Here is a 25,903-nt window from a genome sequence, read left to right on the forward strand (position 1 = left end):
GAAAATAACAAGTGTTGGTGAGGATACAGAGAAAATGAACTCTCATACACTGCTGCTACAAATGTGAAATGGGGCTGCCACTATGGAAACAGTCTTCATAAATGCAAAAAGTTAAACCTAGAAAAGTCATATGCCTCAGATCTACTCCTAGATGGACTACCCAAGAGAAGTGAAAACATATGTTCCTGCAAAACCTTGTACATAAATGTTCAAAGCAACATTACTCTGAGTAATGAATGGATAAGCATGTATGTTCATACAATGGAATATTATTTGTTTGTTAAAAAAAGACTAATGTGCCGATACATGCTACAACATTGATGAACCTGGAAAACATGCTGAGTAACAGAAGTTAGCCACATAAGGTCACATCTTGTCTGACTGCATTTATATAAAATGGTCACAGGCAGAAAGTAATTAGTAGAAACCTTGGGTCAGTGGGGTTTGAGGAGGATGGGGGGGTACCTGCTATAGGTATAGAGTTTCTTTTGGGGGTGATAAAAATATTCTGAAATGAGACAGAGATGACTACACCCATCACTTGAATACACTAAAAGGCACTTCTTTGTAAAATGTTTTAAATGCATCATTATTTTTTAAAGTACCATAGGGGCTATGTCCCCAACCCCCAACTTAAGAAATAAAACAGTGCACGTACAGCTGAAGTAAGTGCCTTGTATACCCTTCCCTGATTACATTTATCTTCTACCTCCATCAGAGATAATCATTATCTTGAGGCACTATTTATCATTCCCATGTATGTCATTATACTTTCACTATACATTTATAAATCTCTTACAAGATATGTTTATTGTTACATATTTTTAAGTGGTATCATTCTCTCATTCCATCTCCAGGTAGCTTTGTAACCACAGTAATAGTTTTAGGGATTTATGATTGTTTTTTTACAGTGGCATCTAGCACTTGGAATTCTGAGGTCATATTCTCAGGAAAAATAAACAAATCTGCTGAATAATAACTAAATTATAAATTTTTACCTTTATTTTTATCAATTCAGATGATTTTTCCAAGCATCCCAAGCCATCAGAGTTCTTATTCAAAATAAAGGAATTTAAAGTATATTTTATAACATACTGAGAAAAATAAAATACCTACCTTAAAATATTTCAATCAACAAACAGGGATGTTCTACATGGCCATTTCGGTTTTAACTGCCAAAAGCTTTGTTTCAGACACTGCTCACCTTCCTAACAAGCAACTCTCCTTATCTTGAAAACTAATTCATTGTTTTTTGGAATTCTGTGTCATCCTCAGACAGTTCACTGAATTTGGGAGGTTACTATCACTTGACCACAATCATTGCTTCAATGGTAGTCACATGTCACAATTCATGGAAATGAGATGGAAGAAGGCATCTGATGAGGCTCTGGTAAAGAAATTCCCCTACTTTTCTGGAAACATCTCTCTCTCCCCCACTGATTTCAAAAAGAAAGCAAGTGACCATAAGAGTTGTGAATAAGTATTTAGGGAACACAAGGGCAACCAGTCATCCTACCATTCTTTTATCTTAATAAAACTACATTTTGTTCAGAGAAATTATACAGTAAGTTCAAAATAGTCACATTACAACATTCCACTTCTAAAGTTAAACCCTTGAGACACAGGCCTAAGTGCTAGAGAAGACTTCCCTTCCATCAAAGCAATGACAAAGACACATGAGAAGCTTTCTGATCTCACCCTTTCTTCTTCATTTCAGCTGGAATTCAGATACAAAGGTTGGGGACAGAACAGTGCTGGTGACTATGAGAATAAAAGTTACATGCTAAGGATGGTGGAACAGAAATTTAGAAATGTTCTGGGGTCTTTTAAGATTTCCTTGATGAACCTTAATAAATGGTCCTGGATTGCATATTTCCAGACTTCCTTTTATATGAGGAAAAATAAACCCTTATTTGGTAAAGCCATCATGGTTAGATTTTTATTATCAAAAACCTAATCAATTCCAGCTGATATTAGTACTGAATCAAATGTTGAGTTTCATATATATATATAGATAGATAGATAGATAAGTGTAATCAGGGAAGGGCATATGAGGCACTTACTTCAGCTGTACATATGGTATTTTATTTCTTAAGTTGGGGGGTAGGCACATAGCCCCTATGCTACTTTAAAAAATAATGATGCATTTAAAACGTTTTACAAAGAAGTGCCTTTTAGTGTATTCAAGTGATGGGTGTAGTCATCTGTGTCTCATTTTGGAATATTTTTATCACCCCCAAAAGAAACTCTATACCTATAGCAGGTACCCCCCCCATTCTCCTCAAACCCCACCTGTCCTGTAAGAAGGACTGTTCATCTCCTCTTTTTTTTTTTTGTTTTTTGTTTTTTGTTTTATAGAGGCATGTTTTATTTATTTGTTTGTTTGTTTGTTTTGTTTTGTTTATACAAGCACTGGGTACAGTCAGAAGCTCGGGAGGGTGAGAGAATTCACCAGAGCCAGAGCGGGGAGCAGAGCAGGCAGAAGGACTGAAGAACACTGCTGAGGGGAGCAGCGGGTGGCAGGAGAGGTCTGCGCACCAAGTGGGACCCTCCTCTGGTGGCCGGGGAGCAGCCGGGGATCGAACCGGCGCCGCAGAGATGGCGGGCATCTTCGCAACCCAGTGCTCAACCGCTGCGCCACCGGGGAGGCCCCTCATCTCCTCTTTAATAAGAAGGAAAGGAGAGAAGATGGGGCTTCACTTAGGTAAGTATTAAGATTCATAGAAGAGAAAATAAAAATTTACTACTAGATGTTATTTTCTTTTTAAAGTAAGAAGCCAGGTTATCATTTGAGCGTTAAATAGTTTAACAGAGAAGACTGTAGGTATGAGAAGAGTGAAGGTTTACAACTATCATTGCAGAATGAGAAAAAATGTAGTGGTATTTCTAGGCCATGTAGAAGTTCTGGGTGAGGCCAAGGTTACTGTCCCTGAGTGCTAGATCCAACCCCTCCTGAAAGTGCCAGAGTGCTGGCATGCTAGCAGACAACTGGTCCACCCACAAGTGGAGTCTTGCCAGGGGTGGTGGTGGGGGCAGGGGAGAGTGCAAGGAAAGAGGAGGGGAATCAGAGGAAAGGGCGGAATAATCAATCATGAAACGTAAGAATAAAGAAGGAAATGAATACAGATACAAAAGCAGGCACTCATGGAGAAAACCAGATAGAAATGACTTGAGGACCTGGTGACAATGGAGGACAATTCCAGTGGGTGAAAAGTAAAATGCTTGATTGGTTTTGAAAGTGAAGTGGTTTTAGATGGTGGTAAAGCCCAGAAAGTATGATTATGGAAATCGGTGGCTGAGGCAGAATGGAGTAAAAGGTTGCTAAAAAAAGCAGAGACCAAAGAATGAATAGGCCAGGGTGGCAGCTAACTAGACCATACAGTGACATCATTCAGGATAATGGTGACAGTTGAGATAAAGTGGAAGCCAGGGAGCTAGGTGCGAAACTCTGAAGAACAAAGGAGAGTTTCATGGGTGACAGAAAAAAGGAGGGGGAAGAGATGGTACAGTTCAGGGTAAAACATGAGTCACCACAAACGGGTAAAGAAGTAAAGGCCAGGAAGGAGACCAAGGGAGTGAAGAGGATGTCCATCAAACCTCCAAGTAGAAGGTGTCTCGCGTGAAAGAATCAGTTTACAACTTTAAACAATTACCTTAATATGTTCAGGACAGAGAGATTTAGTTTAAAAGAATTTAATACAAAAGAGTCATAGAGACTCTTAAGAAGCTAACTGTATCTACCTTCAAAACTGTCTTGGCCACAATTAATGTAACCATAGGTGTGAATTAAATTGTGGTAAGCAGAATTTCTACTTTATTTTCTAAAATTAATATTAAATAATTCACATGCACTGCTATTTAAACACATCTTAACTAGAGGGAAGAAATAATGCCTATTTTTTAAGCAACTTTTAATCATCCTAAAATTAAAGTAGGATCTAAATTTTTCTTTCATTATACTAAAAAAACTCTCAATTGCAAAACTCCATTTCAATATTATAAATGAAAATAATTCATGATTTTGTTCTTTCCCTACTTAGAGTGTAGATTACTAAAGGATATGACTTTGCCTGCTGTTCTGAGAGGCTTCCTAATTTGATCAATTAAAAAAAGGAGTGTGTACATTATAAAGAAGTAAAAGAAGCCATTGTAAGTTACATGTCTAGATCAATATAATTTCCCTTTAAAAATTCATGAAATATTATTTTATTATAGTTAAGATGTTTATGTAGTACGTTAAAATGGGAAGAAGAAGAAATAATCTCAGACTTTCCTCCATTTACTTCATATGTTGGGTTTTATGTAATATGGTGATAAACACTAAATGCCCAAATTTTAACTATATATTACTTTTTAAAACAGGGGAAAACCTCAATCAGATGCTTAAAAGAAACTGCAAGTATTCTGTGATTCTACAATTTTTATTTGCTCTGTCACCAATACTATGCAACCTTTCCTTGAATATCAGAAGCTTTGGGTATCCTGGTAAGCATTAATGCAAATCCAGGGCATGTTCTTGTCTTTCTGTTTTCATATTACCAAACCTAACCAGGCATACGATAGCTGTCCAATTCACAAAGTACTCATACTATATAATCAGAGGCTTTTGCAACCATATATTTTAAAGGACTCATCGAGCCCTGAAAGGCAAATGCTATCACTCAAGTTCTAATTACATGCTACCTGAGTTTTACAGAACAGGAAAGAAAAAATGAATACTGTACTGCCTAAATACATTTTTTTGACCACAAGCAACTTCCAAAATAAATGCCCAAAATATTTTCTGAATGTATCACTGTACAAATAACTCAAGCAACTGGCCTATTCAAATTATGTTCTAGTTTCGCTTTATGCTGCTTCCACTTGATAAATTGGTCAATAAATGCCAAGTCAAATACTCAAGTCAATATATTTTCATTGTTATTGGCAGACATATAATTAACTCTGAGAATAAAAGAAACAAGAAATCAATTTATGATTACTTCTTCAGTTTTTCCCATTAGTCATTTACATTATAATTGTGGTTCCACTTTTAAAATCTTTATACACACACATACAAACACACACACCATTTTGACTATATTATAAATCAACTTATTTCAATTACAAATTAGTATTGACTGAACAGTGAACCTCATATGTTAGTTTTATTAGTATGATACGGTTGTGTTATTAGTCATATGTAGGAGCTGATTAAAAAGCAATGAATTTATGAGCCTATATTAATTAGTAATTTCAGCAAATGTTCCTAAACAATGTAAAGGATTTGTTCTGTCTTCCCTCAAGTATAAATATTTTTATCAACATTTTTATGCATTTGTCTATAACAACAAATTACGTTTCCATTTTCAGCAAAATAGGCTAACAAAGAAAATATTACAAAGTAAACTTGTTTTTTTGTTCAAAGAAGATATTCAAAGAGTCCATCATTTTCATTTAAACATTTGTTACCTGTCAGGTCAGTACTTTCACCAATTCAGGAAAAACATATTTTGTACAAAATACCTTTTGTATGTAGGTACCCTCTGTATGACCCTTTAAAAACATTGCTCAAAAAAAAAAGATGCAAAAGCTTCAGATACATGATCATATGTGAACTTCATGAAGAAAAAAGTTTAAGATGAGCTCAAAATATCTGTTTTGATATCCCTACAAAGAAGCAATAGTGTTATAGAGCAGCCCCGATATTGAACGGATTCCTGGCTGTGGGTCCTCACCCGCGCGCTTTAAAGGGACTTATTAATACTCTACTACAGACACACACAAAAGGTTAATAAAAGGTTTATTTACAAGAGAAAAGGAAATAAGGAAAATGTACAACTCAGGGAGAAAATAGGGAAATAAAGTCTTTAATGCGTCCTACCCGATCCGACAACCTGGAAACCCAAAGTCACTCTCAGAGCTGGCCAGACGCTGCAAGCTGGCAGAGAGCCAAAATGGGGGGCCCCCAAAGCCCACATATCTGCCTTTTATATCCACCTGGCTGCTTAACCCCACCCTCAGGTCCCAGCCACCTTCCCTTTGGTGGTGATGGGATTTGGAGTTTCCAGTGTCTTTGGCTTTGGCCTGGGGTGGGAGTGGAGTCCACAAAGCCTGTATGGAATTAGCTTTAGGACAGCCTTTTCCCCCTAACAATAGGATTCCTAGCAGAATTAAAGGTGTTAACACAGGTGAAGTATTTAGAATTATGTTCAGCATACAATAAGTGCTCAAGAAGTGTTAGCTCTTGGGGCCTCCCCGTGGCACAGCGGTTGAGCACTGGGTTGGGAAGCACCAGTTCTATCCCCGGCTGTTCCCCGGCCACCAGAGGAGGATCCCACATGGCGCGCGTAGACCTCTCCCGCCGCACCCGCTGCTCCCCTCAGCAGTGTACCTCGGTCCTTCTGCCTGTTCTGCTCCCCGCTCTGGCTCTGGTGAATTCTCTCACCCTCCGGCGTTTCTGACTGTACCCAGTGCTTGTATAAATAAATAAATAAATCTTAAAAAAAAATGATTAAAAAAAAAAGAAGTGTTAGCTCTTTTTTTTTTGTGGGACCCTTGAAGGCGGCCAGGGAACAAACCGCACTGCAGAGGCTGTGGGCAGTCACAGCCCAGGGCTCAACCGCTGCACCACCAGGGGAGGCTCTCAAGAAGTGTTAGCTCTGCACTACCTAATTGTATATGCTTTGCCTATTAACTTCTATTAGCGTCTAGTTACCAAACCTGGAAGTAGCTAAGTTATTTTTAACCAAAAAAAGAAAGCTACATTATGATATTCTGAACCCATTCCATCAACTAGTCATCCCATCATCCCCATCAGCAGCTAGTTTGTCAGCTCTCCACAGTCAAAACAGGATCTTGGGTCTCACTGAATGACAGTTCCAAATTCTAATTTAAAAGACAGCACTCACCCTATTAGTACTCTTTAATTCATTCCAAACACGAATATATACTGTGTACTATGCATTAGCATTGAATACAGGCTGTGAAAATAAAAGATGGATAAGCAAAAAATCCCTGACATGTTGCTTATGAGCAATACAAATAAAAACACAAATTTATGTCGTTGTTTAATTGTAAGGTGGTGTACTGAAAATCATGATAAAGTTTTCCAGGAGGTCTGCATAGATAATATCTGAGCAAGATTTGGTAGAAAGAACAGAAGGTCACCAGCTAGAGCAGAGTTATTTTATTCACAAAGAGAACTGGAAATTCCTCACAGTGATAAGTTAAAATATATTCAAGCAAATAGACTTCCTCAAACAGATTTCCCATTGCACAATGCCTGCTTATTTTATCTTTAGGAGTTGAATAAATATTTTGTATAACTGTGTGCTCCTCCGCCCCTAACCACTCCCTCCCTCCCCATAAAGGGGTGTTCACTGTGACTTATTTGGATGATGTTCTTAGCTCCCATTCTCCCGGGGCTCCAAGAGATCTTCCTAAAACCACTTTTATCACACCGCTCCTTGATCAGAAACCTGCAGTGGTTTCCTCCAATTCCCAGATTATCCGCCCTCTGCTTTGACTAGATTTCTCTCCCAATATGCCTTGGGCATGTCTGCCTTTTGTTCATCTTCCCCTTGCCCTGAATGCTTTTTTCCTTCTATTTCTCTTTGTTTCTCTAAAATTCTACCCTCCCTTCAAAATCCTCCTTCAAGAAGCCATCATATTCCCCTGATTCTATTTAAAATAATAGAATTTTATATATGCTACAGGAAAAAAAATAAAACTGCTCCTTGAAAAATTATACTGTGAGATGAAAGGCATGTCTAAAATGTGGTAGAAGGTTGGAAAATAAAAGACAGTGACTCATTTGAAAGCTACATTCAGTTATTACATCAGCATAGTACACTTCCTAAATTTATTATTTGAAATGTATAAACTGCTCCAATTACTTGCACAATTTATTTTTCCATTGACATTGTGCTATTTTAAAACATTAACCATCCCACAACATGGCCGAGGAATTGTTCATTATTTAAAATGGTTTGTTTAGGAACTGTTCATATTAGAACGGAAGGTAACCAATGGATTCAACACAGAGCTACACGAACCAGCACAGTACTGTGCTTCCTACTTGAAGGACAACTAGTCAAATAGAGAAATACCTTCAAAAACTCAAGTTAAAAGACTTTTTTAAATGATAATGAACAAGCTCTACATGTCAATTACCTTGGCTTCTAATCTGATTTTCTCTTCACTCAGCTTCTCCGCTGCTTCCCTAATTTTTTCACGACATCTGTTTATATCCAATCTCACTGTAAAACAAATTAAATCCTTAAACACATCAGTCTTCCTAAAGCCCCCCTATCTGTAGCCTTTGATAACAGAGCCGGATCCTCTAGCTGATCTGACCACAGCATTAGGAATTCCCTCTGGATCCAAGTCCCCAGCTCAGGAAGACGAAGGCCTGGTGGGATGGCCTGGGGCACCCACCTTCTCTCATCAGGCGCCTACTCTCCTCGGCCTGATGCTCCGAGAAGATGATGTGCTGAAGCAAGGATTCTAAACTCATCGTGGCTGGGGCTCCGAGGACCTTTTTTTCACCTTTAAATATTTTATAACTGAGTCTGAGGATCCTGGAAAGCACAATAAAGAAGGAATATTCCAGGATTGTTCCAGATGGACCTCGCGCTCCCTGTCCCCCACCCGCAGGCAGCATGGGGCGAGGGCCCAACGTCTGGGGGCGCTTCGCAAGCAGCAGCGGCTCTTGGCTGTTCCCCTGTTTCAACGGCCAACCCCGCCTTTCTCCCTCGCACCTCCTCCTGCCCCTGAAAAGTCTCACAGGCTGCTGGATAAACGCTGCTCCCCTCAGACGAGGGCTCAGCCCTTCTCAGGCTAGTTGTTGTTTTGGTGGCAAATAAAAATGGAGTTGGAGGGCCTCCCTGGTGGCGCAAGAGGTTAAGAAGCAAACTATGAAGCTGTCCACAGCCTCTGCAGCACGAGTTCGAACCCCGGCCGCCCAGGGGGCTACCCACATGGCACAGCAGACCCCTCCTGTCTCACCCGCTGCTCCCCTCAGCAGTGTGTTTCAGTCAGTCTGCCTGTTCTGTTCCCCACTCTATCTCTGGTGAATCCTCTCACCCCGGGGCCCCCACATCTCTGGCCTGTACCCCAGCTCTTGTATGCATAAATAAATCTTAAAAAAAAAAAAAGGAGTTCGGGCCATGGCTTGCTGGCAGTCTGGGCAGGCCCCTTTCACCTGCGCCCCCCCTTTTTACTGAGTTCCCTTCGAACGCTTGGTTTCCGGGTAAAAGGAGTGAACAGACGAACCCCGCGAGCACAACACCCCCCTGAAGCTGTGGCCAGGGCCTGTGGCCAGGGCCTGTGGTCGGCTGGGGGAGGGGAGGGAGGCGGGGGGTGGGGGTGGGGGGGAGAAGCTACGGTGGCTCGCTGGGGCCTGGGCGCGCGGCCGGCCGCATCGCGCAGCGCCCTGAAGTGCAGGCCTTCCCCAGCCCAGGTGCCTGCACCGCTTGGGGAGGTGCAAAGTGGCCGTGATTCTAAATATAAACTTCTGCAAACTCTTCTCCTTTGACTACGACAAAGACTGTTCTAAATGTGCAATGTCTGACATTCCGCCTTAATCATTCCTTTGTAATCAGGGCATATCTTTTTGTCTGCTTTAAAATTAATCATTGCCTTTTGTAATCAAGCTGCAGTAATATTAACACTTCAGTATCTGCACAATATGTGTCAGAGACCAAAGTGGTTGCTAATTAAAGTTTAAACATGAAAGGCACCTTTGGGATTCTTGCCTGGGATTTTTTAAATTAAAAAATAAAATATTTTTAGTTTTAGTGGGTCAAAATATTAAGATTATAATAAACATTTGACTTTACTTCTGCATGTTTAATTGGCATTGGTTAAACTTTAAAAAGTAATTTTGAGTTAGAGTGAATTTAGAATTAAGTGAAATAAGATAAATGTATGTTTTGTCACATCATCTGAATAATAGACTTAATTAATATTTAATTAATGGTGTAGTATAGTTGGTTTTAAATTTTAACCTATTCCAAATTTCCACCCTCATTTCCATCAAGCCATCTATGCCTAAAACTTAATTTTTAAACTATATTATAGAAGCATGCCTACTGAAAAGTATAATGTAGCAGAAACCATAAGAAGCCCATAAACATCATTCAAAAGCAAATATTAATGACATTTTGGCTATTGCCTTCCAGGTGCTTCTTCTCACCTTGCATTTTTTCTTTATATAAATTTGAAGTTATTGTAAAAAAAATCATGTTTTTGAGTATTTATCAGGCACTATTTAAAATAGTATATATCATTTGGAAATTCTTTCTGCTATTACCATATATAGTCGAGGAAACCAAGACACAGAGAGTTAAATGTTTGGCCAAGATTGCAGACCTAGTATATAGCAACAGGAGATCTAAAACTAAAATATCTGAAATCGGAGATGATGAATTTAATTTTGGTTTCTACTGATTTTCCTCTTATTACATCACCAACATTTTGCCATTTCATTGAAAACTCTTCATAAATACATTTTTATCACTTCATAATCCTCCATCATGTGGATGTAGGTGAAAAATTTAGATATACTGAAATAAATTTGACTCTTTTATAGCTATTCAAGGATGGAAAACAAAGCTAAAATTGTGGTTTGAACCATTTTCTTTGAGCACTCATTTGGAGGCTTATGAACTGTGCCACGGCATCCATCAAAGGAAAGGGCTTCCAGAAGATAAATTATATTACTAATTAATATCACTCCCTTCAGAATTATTTCCCGTGGACCTACACCAGGAGCATCCTCATAAGGAGGCTGGTTTTCAAAAGCATGCTGCTTTTTAACATTCCAATTTTATTAGTTACACTCAAACTCACATTTATTTATTATTTAACATGCTCTTTCTGTATTGAAACTTGGCAGAGTGGAATTTGGGCAGCCTTTGGGGAGCCCAATTTCCACACTCACAGAAGAATATGGAAGAAAGAACTGCTAGAAATTCTGGAAAGAGGGTGTGGGGATAAATGGCTTCATCTTCCACAGTCTTTTTCTTCACATCCCAGAATATGTTGGTGCATTTAAATCTCAAGTTCAAGTCTTGTCAGATATCCCATATCTATAAACATTAGCAAGATTTTTAATTTTATATTATTTGTTGAAGCTAACATGATTATGGAAGCCCACAATTCAAATTTTCAGTGTTTTGTAATAATGAGTAAAAGTAGCACTGAGATACTGCAATATTGCCATCATATATCTAGCTTTATTCATATATTTTCTATAGTGTTAAGGTTTTTTTCTTATAGATATAAATGCTGATTACATTCTATAATGCTCAGTGCAAGAGTAGCATTACTTAAATTTATGCCAAATAAAAATGGTATATGGCACAGTAAAACTAAGGCATACTATTTTCTGAAAATATATCTTATCAGTCTAATAAAAAGAAGTGATTCATTCAACAACTGTTTAATGTGTCTCTGCTATTCATTCCACATTCATTCCACAAATATTATTGAGCATCTCCTATGTGCCATATTAGAGACACAACAACAGGATTTAATAAAAACAGAACTACATAAAAAGTATTTTTCTTCCCCCGGATATTTCTAACCTCACTGGAGAATTATTATATTTTTCAACATTTTGGCAGCAGTATAAACAACTGCTTTCAGATGTTTCAACAGATGTTCTTTAGAAAGAAAGCCAATTATTTGTATTGTGATACCCACATATGATTCTCAGATCTAAACTTTCCATCTGTACATGTTTCATTGAATTGCATACCTATGGAATATAAAAGTTAAGATCACTCATTGTCTCTCAACTTGAGACTTTTGTTCGTAATAGCACTAGCACCTGGGTGACTGAGCCATCAGTAAATGCTTTGCTGGAAGGTCCTATATAAGGCTATATTGCTCCTGTGATTTAAAATGCATTTCTTCTCCTTTCTTAGATTGATGACTTCCCTAAGTTCTAAACCAGACTTGCAAATACCCACTAGCCCAGGGCATATATATTGCAATGAAAAGAAGAAACATAATTCATTTATTTTATGTTTTTCTGAGGGCATCTGCCAACAAGAAAAAAAAAATGTGGGTTCAACTAAGTTTAACAGCCATTTATTGAATATCTACTAAGTGTAAAAATCTCTGCTAGGTACTATAGGGAGATACAAAATTGAAAGATACAGGCCTTGTCCTCCTGGAGGTCATCATTTATCAAGTGGCACATGGCATGCACAAATAACTCCAGGCAGGCAGTGTGCTGTGGGAAAACAGCAGAGGGAGAAAGGAAAAAGTCTCATATAGGTGAGGTGGGAAAACCTACTGGTGGCGGATAATCTCTCAGCTGGGTTTTCAAGGAGGATGGGGCCTCAATAGATAGTGAGAATGGGAGAAAAACTGGACAAATTTGATGATGTCAACATTTGCAGGGTATTTAACATTTTCATCTACAGGGTGGAGGACCATGTAATGTTTTCTAGCAGGTGAGTTGCATGTCAGAGTTGCTTTGTAGAGCTAATTTGTGGCAGTGGGTAAGAACTCCTAAAAAGAAAGACTGGTGGCTAACATGCACTAATAAATTATTATGTGCTACCACCATCTGAGAGCTTGGCATGTCTTAGTTCTTCTAATCAACCCAACAAGCCAGTGAGCTCCATGCTTTATTTCCACACTGCAATCGGGAAACTATGAGAGAGCTGTCCACTGTCACATTCAGTAGCTGGGAACCAACGGAATCAGGACTTGAATCCTGAGAGCCTCTCAGTTTCCTTTACTGCTTCCCAAAACTAGTGGATGGAGAAAATGAGACTATTTCAGCAGTTGTGTTTTATTTCAAAGCTCATACAGTTCCTAAAATTGCTTATTAATAACAAATTAATATTTTTTTCTAAAGACATTTTCAGACTTTCGAATTTGGATTAATAATGCAGTGTATCTGAAACGAATGGAAGTCAGATGTGATCTAAGGAAGAATAATTGAGAATGGATTGTGCCTTGTAAATGCTTATTTAACTGGCAACATATCTAATAAAAAAACTAAAAATGTAATTTGTATACAACATATTATACTGGTTTCTTTTTTAAATGTTATAAATACATTCAATTCATTTTTATCTATTTTTCTCTATTTCTTTTCTTTTAATTGAGGTAATATTGGTTTACAATACTGCATTTGATTTAGGGAAATAGGTTCACACCTCTTCAGATGTATGCCACCAGACCTCACACCCACCACCAGAGCACTCATAATCCTTTGCCATAGATGATTGGGCATCTACCCCTTTTTGCCACCCCCCCCTTTCCTTCTAGTAGCCTCAATTCTGCAGTCATATTTCTAGGTTTTATTTTGGTTAAGTTTTGTCGATTCCTTTGTTTCTCTATATTCCACATAGGAGTGAAACCATCAGTATTTGTCTTTCTGCTTGTGAGTTCTTCCACTTGGCATTATTCTGGCCAGTTCCATCTATGGCAAGATGGATGAAGAGTTGAAGAGTTTAGAGTTGAAGAGTACTCAGTTGTGTACATATACCACATTTAATCTGCTCCTGTTCTTGGGCACTTAGGTTGTTTCCATAATTTAGTTACTGTAAATAGTGCTGCAATGGACATAGGAGTGCACACAGCCCTTCAAGTTAGTGCTTTTTGCCTTTTTTTAGATAGATAACTAGGAGCGGAATTGCTAGGTCATATGGTAGGTCTTTCTTAAATATTTTGAGGTATCTTCATATTCATAGGTATCTTCATTTTTCATAGGGCCTAGACAAGCCTACATTCTCATCAAGAGTATACAAGTGTTCCTCTTTCTCCACACCCTCAAAAATTATTGTTTTTTGTTTTTTTGTTTGTTTGTTTTTGGGTTTTTGGGTTTGTTTTTGGGTTTTTTTGTTTGTTTGTTTTATATGGGCCATTCTTTGTGGTGTGAGGGGTAGATTTTGATTTGCATTACCCTGATGATAAGCAATATTAAACACCTTTTCCTGTGCTGTTCGCCATCTGTTTGTCTTCTTTGGAGAAGTGTCTATTTAACTCTTTTGCCCATTTTTTAATTGGGTTCTCAGTTGTTGGTTTTTTTGTTTTTTTAGTTTTTTTGTCAGTTATACATGTTCTTTGTACATCTTGGCTATCAGACCCTTGTCAGATTATGTACCTATCTACCTACTCCCCTTTGGTAGATGGGAGAAATTTTAATACTTTTTAAAATTTTCTATTTTACTGATACTTTCTCTACGCAGAAGCTATTAGTTTGATATAGTCCCATTTGTTTATTTTTTTGCTTTTTTTTCCTTGCACTGGTTTCTTAATATTAGATTACTTTCCTAGTTCTGCTACAAACAAGTATATCAACTAATTGATTTCAGACAACAGAAATTTATTCTCTACATTTCCCAGAGGCCAGAAGTCTGAATCAAGGTGTTGGCTCCTTATGGGCTCTCCGAGGAAGAATCTGGTTTGCCTCTTCCTGACTTCTGGTCTTGCTGGTTATTTTTGGTGTCTCTTTGATTATAGACGCATCCCTCCAATCTCTGGCTTCACTGTCCCTCAAATTCTCTTCCCTTTTGTCTCCACCGCTTTGTCTCTTCACCTCTCCTTATAAGGATACTAGCCATACAGGATAAAGAGACTGCCCTACTCCAGATGACCTCATCTTAATGAATTACAGCATGTCCTTGGATAGCATCGTTCCATTCAACATCATTCATTTCATTATAATATTGATGAGAAATAAACAATTGCAGCTGTTGTACAAAATGACTTATGTGAGGATCTGCTTTCCTTACACGTTGCTTTGCTTGAAGTTGCGATTTCCAAGAACCTATGGACAATGTTAAGTGAGGACTTACTGTACATCTGTTATGACCTTATTTCCAAATAAGGTCATGTTCTGAGCTACGGGGGTTAGGACTTAACATATCTTTTTTGAAGACACTATTCAAGTCATAACAGAACTTAAAAGCTAAGTTGTGGGAAATAGTTATGCTTAAAAAAAAATTTAATGATTGATTTCTATTATAACCAAAGCATTTTTAGTGGTTTAATGGACTTTAGAAAAACATCTTGCACAGTCCTTTTATTTTATAAATGTTAACACTGGCCGTGGCAGTTGATGGATTTCCCTAACACTGCACAGGCAATTAATGTCAGAGCTAAGTCTAGAACTCCCTCCTAATTCCTTCTGCTCCAATAGAAGATCTGTTTTCTTCACCACTGCTTTCAACAGCTTTAGTTAAAACAACTTCTCTTTTATCTTTTTTCTCTATTGAAATTTCTAGTAAGAGTTTGAAGAAAAGATATAACAGAGAGGGTGTAAAGCCTGCCTGGGGCGATTCATCTACTACAGGGACTTTTCCCCAGTAAGTAGATAGTTAGATAGATAGATAGATAGATAGATAGATAGATAGATAGATAGATAGACTGATAGATAGATAGAGATACACAGAGAGCTAGGTAGATAACTTACCTATCTTCTTCATATAACCTATCAACACTTGCATCAATGCAAGTGTTTCCTTGCATACTAACATATATATAGTTGCACACAATTATAAAATCATATCTATAAATATCAGTGCTTAAAGGTGTCAATTTTGTTTTCAGTCTTACACTTCTACAATATAAATAAACTGCCAATTTTTAATTACTAATTAAGAAAACCACATTTGTTTCAGTTGTGAAATAGATGATAATGTTCTACAAACACATTAGAAGTCATTAAGTATCAAATCTTTGGAAGAGAAAAGTTGTCACATAGCATACCTGCTACACTTGGATTTTCACAGCTCAAAGCCAAGAACAGGGTCCAGGAAGACTGCCATAGTTGCTCTCTCTAAAAAAAATTAGACTGTTGACCCCAGAAAAGACACAAAATAATCCAAACTTGAAAACCACTATTCTTCAATGTATATAATTAAGTTGTTTAATTAATATTTATGGGTGTATACTATGACATAAAGCAAGTAAGACTTTGGGATTACAAAGATGAACACACAAGGACCTAGAATTTGGTTATTTGAAGTTGTAGTTTCCATAATAAAAAATATAAGTGATTTGGGATTATGTAAAAGAAAATTAGAAGAAACTTAAGAGTATTTTTTTCTTAATAGTTATTTGGTTTAGTCATTTTCTTAGCCTACCTAGTAATACATGGTTACTCAGTAAGTAATTGAAACTCTTTAGTTGTTGACTAGATCCAAATTTACACCACCAATTAATAGATTCTCCTCCAGTCTCTTATTATAAAGTCTATGTGTATTTCTATTAATTTTAGTGAGTCATAGCGACTTTGGAAATTTGGGATAAATTTTACTATTGCTATTACTCTCTATGAATTACTCACATTGTCTCTTTAAAAAGTTTGTATGTAAGTAGAGTATACCATAAATCCTATTTCTCCTTAAAACAATTTGCAAAATTGCTCATTTATCAGGATAAAACTTCTTTATGCTTCCAATGTTTAAAATTATTTTAGTAGCCTTGCCTTGAAACAATAATTTTACATTATAAAAATCAGACACTGCCGTTTTTTTCCCTTCACGATACCACAGACAGTTCAAAATCTTTTATCATGGTTTACATGGCTCATGAACCTTATCTTTTATTTGACGTTGCAGGTGTGTGGATACCAGAATATGGAAACTTTGTAAGATGGTTAAAGGAAACAATTAATTAGCATTTAAATAGAAGAATCCACTGAGCATTTTAAACAGAGAATAAACTGATTATTTAATAGGTAATAAATAGCAAGAAGTCAGCTCCGGAATAGAATTGAAAGGAAAATAGAAAGAGAGTAAAAGGAATTTTAAAAATTGGGGAAAAATAAGGAAATATTGCAGAATATTAGAATTACTGAATCTGTGTATAAGTCATCACTAGAAATTTAATAGTCTTATAATTCTCTGCCTGTTCTTGCTGGTCTTTCTACTTACAGAATGTGCACATACATGGGTTTCCTAAAACACTTGATGATCTCCTTTTACCACATCCTTTTCAACATGTTAACACAGAGGAAAGCAGGCAGCAGCAAGGATCCTGCACTCCGCTGCGCCCTTGCCTCGTGAGTAAGTGCACAGAGTGTGTACCCGAGATCCAATAGCTCGTCTGCAAGATTCATAGTGATATTCTTAGAAGAAATTAGTGAAACCTAAGAGAACTTGTCAGAATGTCCTAAAGATGATTCTATTCAGCAATTGTTGTATTTAAAATGCCTTCATTTCCTTTTGCAATGTGTTTTATCTTACTTACAGATGCTATTATTCATAAAATATATTTCAGTCCAAAAGGCTATAACTGTAAATGAGACATAATATTCTCATCTAGATGTAGATAAGGGAATTCAAATCTCCTGCTTCAGAGTGAAAGCTGGTGACTGCAGAGGGCAGAAAGCTAGTTTTCTGCTTGCTGTAAGTGCCAGCAAAACTGACCAGACACCTGTGTGTATGCAGTCCCAGCACCTGGTTGCTACCTGTCTTGATGGTTGACAAGATGGACTCAGAATTCTGTGCCCTAACAGTGGCGGGATGACTTCAGGGCAACGCCATGAGCAATGACCACAGACGTCATCTGGGTGTCCAAATAAGTGTTCATTAAAGACCTGCTGTGCCTTGGGTTCTGCTGAGCCATGAACAAGATGAATGAGCACTCTGCACTGGAGTTGCCTGCAGGGGCAACAAGAAACGAAGCCCACACTTTCACTCATTCAATACACACCTAGTAGAAGTGGATGGAAAACTGAACAGTGTGGGCACAGAACTGCCATAGACAATGTGGACAGTACATCTATGCTTTCACCTCCTCCCTCAGGCTTTCACAGCACTGACATCTGGAGAATGGAGAGGAAGCTGGTGACATTGTTGCACACATGAGGTTGGTGAAATGGTCAGGTCCTGTCCATAAGGGGCCCTGAAGACACTGAAAGGAGCTCAGATTTTATTCAAAATGCAGCAGAAAGTCATACGAGGGTTCTGGAAGGCAGAGCATGGATTTTAAGATTAAGAAGATGCCCAGTAGACAATGTCCCCTTGATGGAGGAGTGCCTTTAACCACCATAGATTGGGATAGTGTGGGTTGAAGACAGCATCCAAGGCCCAGTTTGCCTAATAATCCACTATGTGATCTTGAGCAAGTCTCTTTGCCTTTATTTCATTTATTTTCAAATGGGAATGAAAGAGGCAGAGTCAAAGAAAATAAAAATAGGAAAAAGGAAAGAAAATAAAAACTCAGTATTACAGACGGGAAGATCAGATAACAAATTGAAAAAGTTAACAACTAAGAAATTTAGTTTAAAGCAACAACAACAACAACAAAAACCTTGATCAAGTTTTATATAAATGTGTGCACAATAGAAATTCACTGGTACACTATTCCGACTGTAAACATATTGAAACAATCCCACCCTGGTTAGTAAATAACCATGACCCCAGCCCTGCAGTGCCAGCTCCCACCACCATTTGCCCCACCTCCATGGCCACACAGATCTCCAATGAACTGGCAACTAAACAGTTAACTCCTGGCTTAGGAAAGGGCCTCAAAACATCTGCTCATAGTTCTGATTTCTTAGCGCCTGAGCCTAGAGGTATTTTTGTCTTACATGGTGATAATAAATCCTGCAAACTTAGTAGCTTAAAACAATACAAGTTTGTTATCTCACAGTTTTGGAGATCATTAGCCCAAATCGGTCTTACTGGGCTAAAATCAAGCTCAACAGTCCTTCAGGAGGTTCTAGGGGACAATTTCCTGCCTTTTCCAGTTTATAAAAGTTGCTTGCATCACTGGGCTTCTGGCCTCTTCCTTTATCTTCAAGCCAGAAATGTAGTATTCTCAAATTCCTCTCCTCTCACTTCCTTATCTCTTTCTTATAATGACCATTGCAATTCGGCTGGGTCTATATGGGTAAGTCAAGATTATCTCAGCTTCTCAAGATCTTTTACTCAATCATATCTTCAAAGTCTCTTTTGCCATGCAAGGTGATATTGTCACAGATTCAGGAGTTAGCATGTAAATAACATTGAGGGCATTATTTTGTCTACCATGGTGTTTAGATAGTTTTGGGTTTTTTTTTTAGGATTTATTTTTTTATGCACACAATTGCTGGGGCACAAGCCAGAGATGCAGGAGGTGAAAGGATTCACCAGGGATGGAGTGAGGAATAGAACAGGCCGATTGAATGAAATACACTGATGAGGGGAGCAGTGGACGAGACAGGAGAGGTCTGCTGCTCAATGTGGGTAGCTCCCTGGTGGGCCAGGGATCAACTCGTGCTGTAGAGGCTTCAGATTGCTTCATAGTGCGGTACTTAAGCCCTTGCGCCACCAGGGAGGCCCCTGTTTAGATACTTTAAACATCACACCTGGGTGTACAATAAGCTACTTAGGATCCTCATAAAAGGAAACACACTGCATCCCTGTCAAAAGATGAGCTATGAGTGCAAATAATCCGAGTTATGTAGAAAAAGCTTAAATAGGCCCACATCTCAAGAACTTTCTGCAATACAGAAGACTTAATTTTTCCCTTTGATATATTAGTTACCAGTAACAAGTAAAGCAAATAGTTAAGGGAAGAAAGAGTTAAAGCAATACAGAAAGAAGTGCCCACATCTCCTGGAAGGACTCAGGAGAGGAAGGACAGATGGACAGATCCCAGGAAGACAAGAAGAGACTCCAGATCAGACATCAAGGTGGTACTGCTTCATGCCTAACATTTCCAGGGTCAATTATTTCCCGATCTGGGGTCATGAGCTACAAAGGAAGTGAAAACAACTATTTGCATTTCCTCTGTGACTTAATGCTCATGGAACTATTTGGGATTAGTTAGATGAGATTTGAAGAAAATTCTAAGATGGGTATGGGGCAAGTATAATTTTATCTGCTTTTGAAAGACAGGACCTATTCTGATGGGTCTTTGTACAGCCAAGTGCCTTGTATGCAATGCAAGTAAATATCTGAGATAACATTCAGGAGGCTCGACACAATGCTCACCCCTCGAGGGTGAGCCTGTTGAGCTTTCCCACCCACCACTGCATCAGTCCCCGGCTCCTGGAACCCTGCCAGGATGACAGGTGCCCAGTAAGTCTGCGTTGACTGAATAGAGAAAAAATGAATATGGACAAAATTTTAAACAATATATTTTGGTGTTAACAACAAACATTTAAATGTTCCTTCCTATTACTAGAAAATACTGGAAATTAATACTCAGTTCAGTGTACTTACATTTTGATATATTATATCCATGCAAAGGGATCAAATGAACGCAAAGGTTTATATGCCCTTCTATAAATAAGGCTGCCAGATTTAGCAAATAAAAATACAGGATGCCCAGTTAAATTTGAATGTCAGATAAACTATGAGTCATTTTGTGTGTCCCGAATATTGCTTGACAACCTAGGTGGAAAGTCATGTGGTATTGTATTTTATATGGATTATAACTTTGTAAAGATGTTATGCTTGTAATAATGGTATTATTGAAGAAGAAAATGGGAGTGCTTTTACTACCTTGTGTTCAAAAGGGGGGTAGGGAACAGTGAAAACCATCTCTGCACTGTACTGTTTTAAAAGCATGCATTTCTCTGAGCCAGCGACCATGGCGAAGGACTGAAATTCAGCTTCTCATAAATTCTGCAGAGCTACGAGAGAGCAGTAATCAGCAAGGATAAAATCTGAAGGGAAGGTCAGTGAGGCAGGTAGGGGCTGCTGCATGCATATTACCTAAAGCACACCCAGCTCCGCTGAGCCAGGCCAGGAAAGGGACAGAGAGGAACGGAAGACTCGCCCCATGCCAGGCTCCTTTGATTGCCTTTAGGAAAAAGTCCTCCCACCCCCAACAGCTACTTTTATTTTTTATGTGTATTGTGCTTGTTTAGTCCATGAGCTCGAACTGAGCATGTTATTTGTACTTAGTGGTCTGTCTTCATAATGCCCTGTTGCTGGCAAAGTAAATCACTATTTTTCTTAGAAAGGGCATGATGTGGTTGTGTTCATTTATGCCTGATCTGAAGAATCTCTCTTGATGCTTTTTTTTCCACTAGGCATTTAGATGCTACCTGACTGTTAGGCCTGAAAATACCAGATGGAGCTTGGGAGCAGAACAGACATTGTTGTCATAGAAACGAGATGCTATCCCAGTTCTATGCAGCTGCCATCTTTTTTTTTTTTCTTTCACTGTGAAGAGGTCTGATAGGAACAAGTAGTGATAAAATAGAGAGATTCCTCCCACACTCCCCCCCCCCCCATACATACACAGATTCTTCCACCTTGGAAAATAGAGTTGCATTTCAAATGTTGCATAGATAATCCTTAATATGCCCCTCAGTTTACCAGAACCTGAAACTATGGAAAAATGATTTGATTTCCAGGTCCTTTCATCAATCATAACTGGGAAGCCCGTGGTTTTGACATCACATTCTTCCCCTAAATGCAGTGATGCACTATCCCGCAATGAGACAACATCCTCTGTAGCCAGGGTTTTGACATTCCTGGAAGTGCAACCTAAGTGCTTGTGATCATCTGCGATAGCTGTACTCAGCAGGAGAAGGGGGGGTGACCGCTCCTGGCTCTCTGGGTTCCCCAGGGTGGCCAGCAGGATGCTGAGCACATAGCAGGGGTGTGATGAAGTCTTGTGGCTGGATGTCCAACTAGAGGGAGGCCTGCATCCCTCAGTGATACCCTTTCACCTGGGGGCAGCACTGGCATCCTCTAGGGAGTATAACTGTGGGGTCAGTGCTTAACACAGATGGGGAAAGTGGACAGCAGTATTTTCTGGAAGCAAGATTGCTCCTGTGTTCCTTCACAGTTGGGGAAGAATTAAATCTTAGGGTCTTCAAGTCCTGGTTTTAAGAGGTTTGAAGAGTTGTACTTAGCAACTACGGACTATTGAAATTGAGATGATGAAGGGCAATGTTTCCTTTAGCAGTTTCCTGTGGTTCCTGTCAAAATGACCACCACTCCTGAGTTAAAGCAACACAAATTTATCCTTTTACAGTTCAAAAAGTTACAAGTCCAACATCTGTTTCACTGCACTAACATCAAGACGTCAGCAGAGCTTGTTCTCTCTGGAAGTTCTAAGAAGGAAGCCCTTAACTTGCCTTTTCCCATTCCTAGCCCTTGGACTAGGTTCCTTCTTGGACTCCTGGTTCCTTCTTTCATTTTCAAACCCAGAAATCCAGCACCTGGTCTCTGATGTCATTCTACCTTTTTCTCCTATAGTCCAATCACCCTCCTCTGCCTTCCTCTTAAAAGGACACTGGTGTCACATGTACAGCCCACCCAGATCATCCAGCTTAATCTTCTCTTTTCAGTAATCCTCCTTTAGTCACAACTATGCCTCCCTATCACCTCATAAGGCCACATTCACAGGCTCCAGGCAGTAGGACCTGGCCTGGTATCTCTGGGGGCTATTATTCAGTCTACTGCAGCTCCTAATCCAGGATGGTCATCACATTACTTGGAAAGCTTTTCAAAACCAGAGACTCCCAGGGCCTATACTAGAGCGATCCTATCAAAATTTTCTAAGGTGAGAACCCAAATATCTCTTTATAATATTCAGGTGATTCTGCCTCTAACTTTCTTAAAGATCTTCAGGCTCTTTCCCAGACAGGCACAGCAAAGACTTAGTATCCCCATGGTGGGGTTCTCAGGGTCACGTTCAAGGTCAGTGAGTGTGTAGGAGAGGTTAGTGAGTGCACTTGTTTGGAAGCACAGGCGGTCCCAGCATCCTCAGATCCCCTGCTGCTTCCACAGGACAGCTCTGCAACTGACTGTGTCACATGAACCGGACATAGCAATTCTTCCATTCAACAGGGAAAATAACAAAATTGCTTGCTAACACCTCCCTAGACCTTTAACCGTAGGAATTTTATATCTTGCTATCTGGGATCGCTGTTGTTTCTTTTCCTCACAGAATTTCCCACTTACCCTCTCAGAACATTTTCTTCCTTCATTGATGTTTCCATGTTGTTCTCAGAGCTCTTAAAGTTGCCTATTTTGCCTGCTTCAAGAAAAATGGCTGTGGCAGAGGAAAAAACCCATTCAGGATCTTTAGAACAACTGTAAATATTTCATCGTTTCTTACTAAACATACATTATTTACTCTGGAATGTAAATATTTTATGGTCTGCAACTGGCAATTTTGGAATATATTGGTATGTTTGGAGAATTGAGGTTCAGATAAAATCCAACACTGTACGCCTGGCTCATATTTAACTTACACAACTCTTTAAAACATGTTTAACTCTAGGAATTAAGGGAGTAATAGAATCTATTTTTCAAAAGGGCCTTGAGGACCAAATTCAGAACCTGAGACAACACATTTGCAAGGAAGGAGAAAGGACTTCCCTGCACCACAGTTGACAGCTTAATCTTGTCGCCTGAGCCCCACTAGGTCTAATTGAGCCGGTGGAGAGTAGGAGCAGACAGGCCCACAAGCAGCTCACTAGAATGTTCATAATCTGGCTGGAGTGGAATCTGAGAGGCAAAGTTTTACCACCTGTAAGAAGGCAGCAAATCTGCCCCAGCTCTGGGGTAAGAACTGGACTCTGTGCACAGGACAAGAATCTACTCACTTAATAAAATGGCTGCATGTTAGAGCATTTAAGCCAGATTTTCAAATATAAACCTATAATGTTGGGAGATTTTTTTTTTTTTTAATTCCAGTGACTCTCCCAATATAGAGGTCAGAGGAGCTGCCATCATTCTAAATTACAGCCCATTTCAAGGTTGGCAGTGATCCAGGAGGTTGCATTATTCCAAATTGCCTGTCAAAAAACTGTCAAAACACTGCCATTATCAAAAAGTAGTCCTTTTAAATAATTTTCTCACTCCTTTCCCAAAATTTTACTGGTATTGAGCCTTAATATCATAGCTTATAGGCATAGTAAGTGAAAACCTTTCCAATGAGAAATGGTAAAGAAATACACACACACACACACTAAGGAAACACCACCATACAAAATTTCTAGGCAGAAAATTGAGTCGTTTGCACATTCTGTATCCCTCAAAACAATAGCCATTGCTATACTACATGAAGTGATAATCAAAGAGGGCAGAAATTGTGCGTTGTGATGGTGAGTCTTCTGCCCCCACATAGAAATAATTCTAAAGTTAGTTGTAGACTCCATATCTGCATATTTTCCTTTCCTTCTGTGCCATTTTTCTAATAGGAAAGCTGCTTCTTGTGATTATTGATGTCTTTTCATTTCATGAATATGGAAATTGACACCAGGACAACTGCTTGATTTATCCAACTCTTCATGACAAATCTAGATCTGAACACTATCCTCTCTTTCATTCACTTTCCCCTTCTCCTTTTGACTTGGAAACCATCTCCTCTAACTTCTCTTCTTGATTTTATACCTGACCCTACATACTTTCCCTATTTGGATTAGAAAAAACTACCCTGAAACCTGCTTTCTCTTGGCTGTAGACCTTGCTGTCAAAACTTCAATTCTAGTGAAGAATTTCAGCAGCAACTCTTCTGTTTAAGACCATTTATCTTTCAGTGTAGGATGACAAAATATTTTAGAGAGACTGCTCTTATTTTGAGTCATTACAATTCAGACAACAAATTAGGAAATCAACAGGATAATTCAGTCCTACAATCACTTTGACAGTCATATTTGTCAACAACTAGTTTTCAAAAGAAATGCAACTCAAGGGAAATACATAGCTCCCAAATTCAGACAAAGAGATACACAAAAATATTTCTTTAAACTATCAGTGGTGTTTTATAGAGAAAATTTAATGTGCAGGTGAATTCCTTTAACAGAAAGACAATGCTTTGAACAAATGCAGCATAAAGATATTTCAAAATAGATCTGCAGCTGCTGAGGATGCCAGTAATATACGCAATGGTGCTTGATCTCATTAACAAGCAGCTCAAACTCTTCAAGTACCATAAAATACGAATCATCATCAGCACATTCTCAGGAGCAGTATATCTGTCTGACCCGACTTCTGCTCTGCAGTTAACAATTTTGTTTTAATCCATAAAAAAAGAAATTCCCATCATCTCTAAATTGTACAAATGGCTTCCCAAAAGAGCACACTTAAGAATAGTTTTCCTGGTCTACAGCAATCTTTAGGACTTGGGGAATGTTCTTTTTAAAACCACTGACAAGCTATAATGAACTCATTACCAACAAAGATAGCTTCAAGACCTTCTAGGGGAAATTAGTGCAATCTGCTCCCTGCCCCCAACACACACACACCAAAAAAGAGCATTTTGTTGAGTATTTTTGGTGCTTTATCATCCTGTTATTAAAAATTTACCATTCTGGGTCTCCCTGGTGGCGCAGGCAGTTGAGCGCTGCACTGTAAGGCTGTCCGCAGCCTCTGCAGCGCAGGTTCGATCCTGGCCGACGAGATTCCCACATGGTGAGGCAGACCTCTCCTGTCTTGCCCACTGCTCCCCTCAGCAGTGAATTTTGTCAGTCTGCCTGTTCTGTTCCCTGCTCTGTCTCTGGTGAATCCTCTCGCCCTCCCACGCATCTGGCCTGTGCCCTAGTTCTTGTATAAATAAATAAATCTTTAAAAAAAAATTACCATTCTGTTACTGAAATTTTATCAGCTAAAATACCAGATTTGAGAAAAATTACATAAGAAAGTGTTTCCCAAAATGCCTGAAGGAAACTCTAATATTCCTCAAGAATTTCAGAAGCTTTCTTTAAAAAACAATGATTCTATATGCATATATTTTGGGAAACTTCCTCCCCTACTTTCTTTAGAAACTCATAGTGGACAGTAGTTGATTAAATGTTCTAAGCACCCTACAAAGAGACCTAATTTATGTAGTTTAATGAAAGTTTCCCAAATATATTTGGCCATGACCTTTCATGAAACATACCTTTCAAATATAATTTATGATTCAAAGGCTGATATGTATTTCTGGGTAGGCCAGCATTTTGCTAATGTGCTGGTCACCAGGGAGATGGGGACATGAAGGTATGTTCTGAACA

The 25,903-nt window shown here is 38.7% G+C and overlaps 1 protein-coding gene across 1 annotated transcript in view; it reads right to left on the reverse strand.

Moving 5' to 3' along the window:
• CCDC172 (coiled-coil domain containing 172) overlaps positions 1-8,497 on the reverse strand; it is a gene marked incomplete at both ends in the record, with an annotated part of 40,321 nt that extends 31,824 nt beyond the window's left edge. The window contains 2 exons of the mRNA XM_084244546.1: positions 8,155-8,240; positions 8,419-8,497. Coding sequence (XP_084100672.1) covers positions 8,155-8,240; positions 8,419-8,497 — 165 coding nt within the window. The remainder of the gene's footprint in view (positions 1-8,154; positions 8,241-8,418) is intronic.
• Positions 8,498-25,903: the final 17,406 nt, after the last annotated feature.

This window comes from Talpa europaea, assembly GCF_964194135.1.
Source record: "Talpa europaea genome assembly, chromosome: 10".
NCBI lineage: Eukaryota > Metazoa > Chordata > Mammalia > Eulipotyphla > Talpidae > Talpa > Talpa europaea.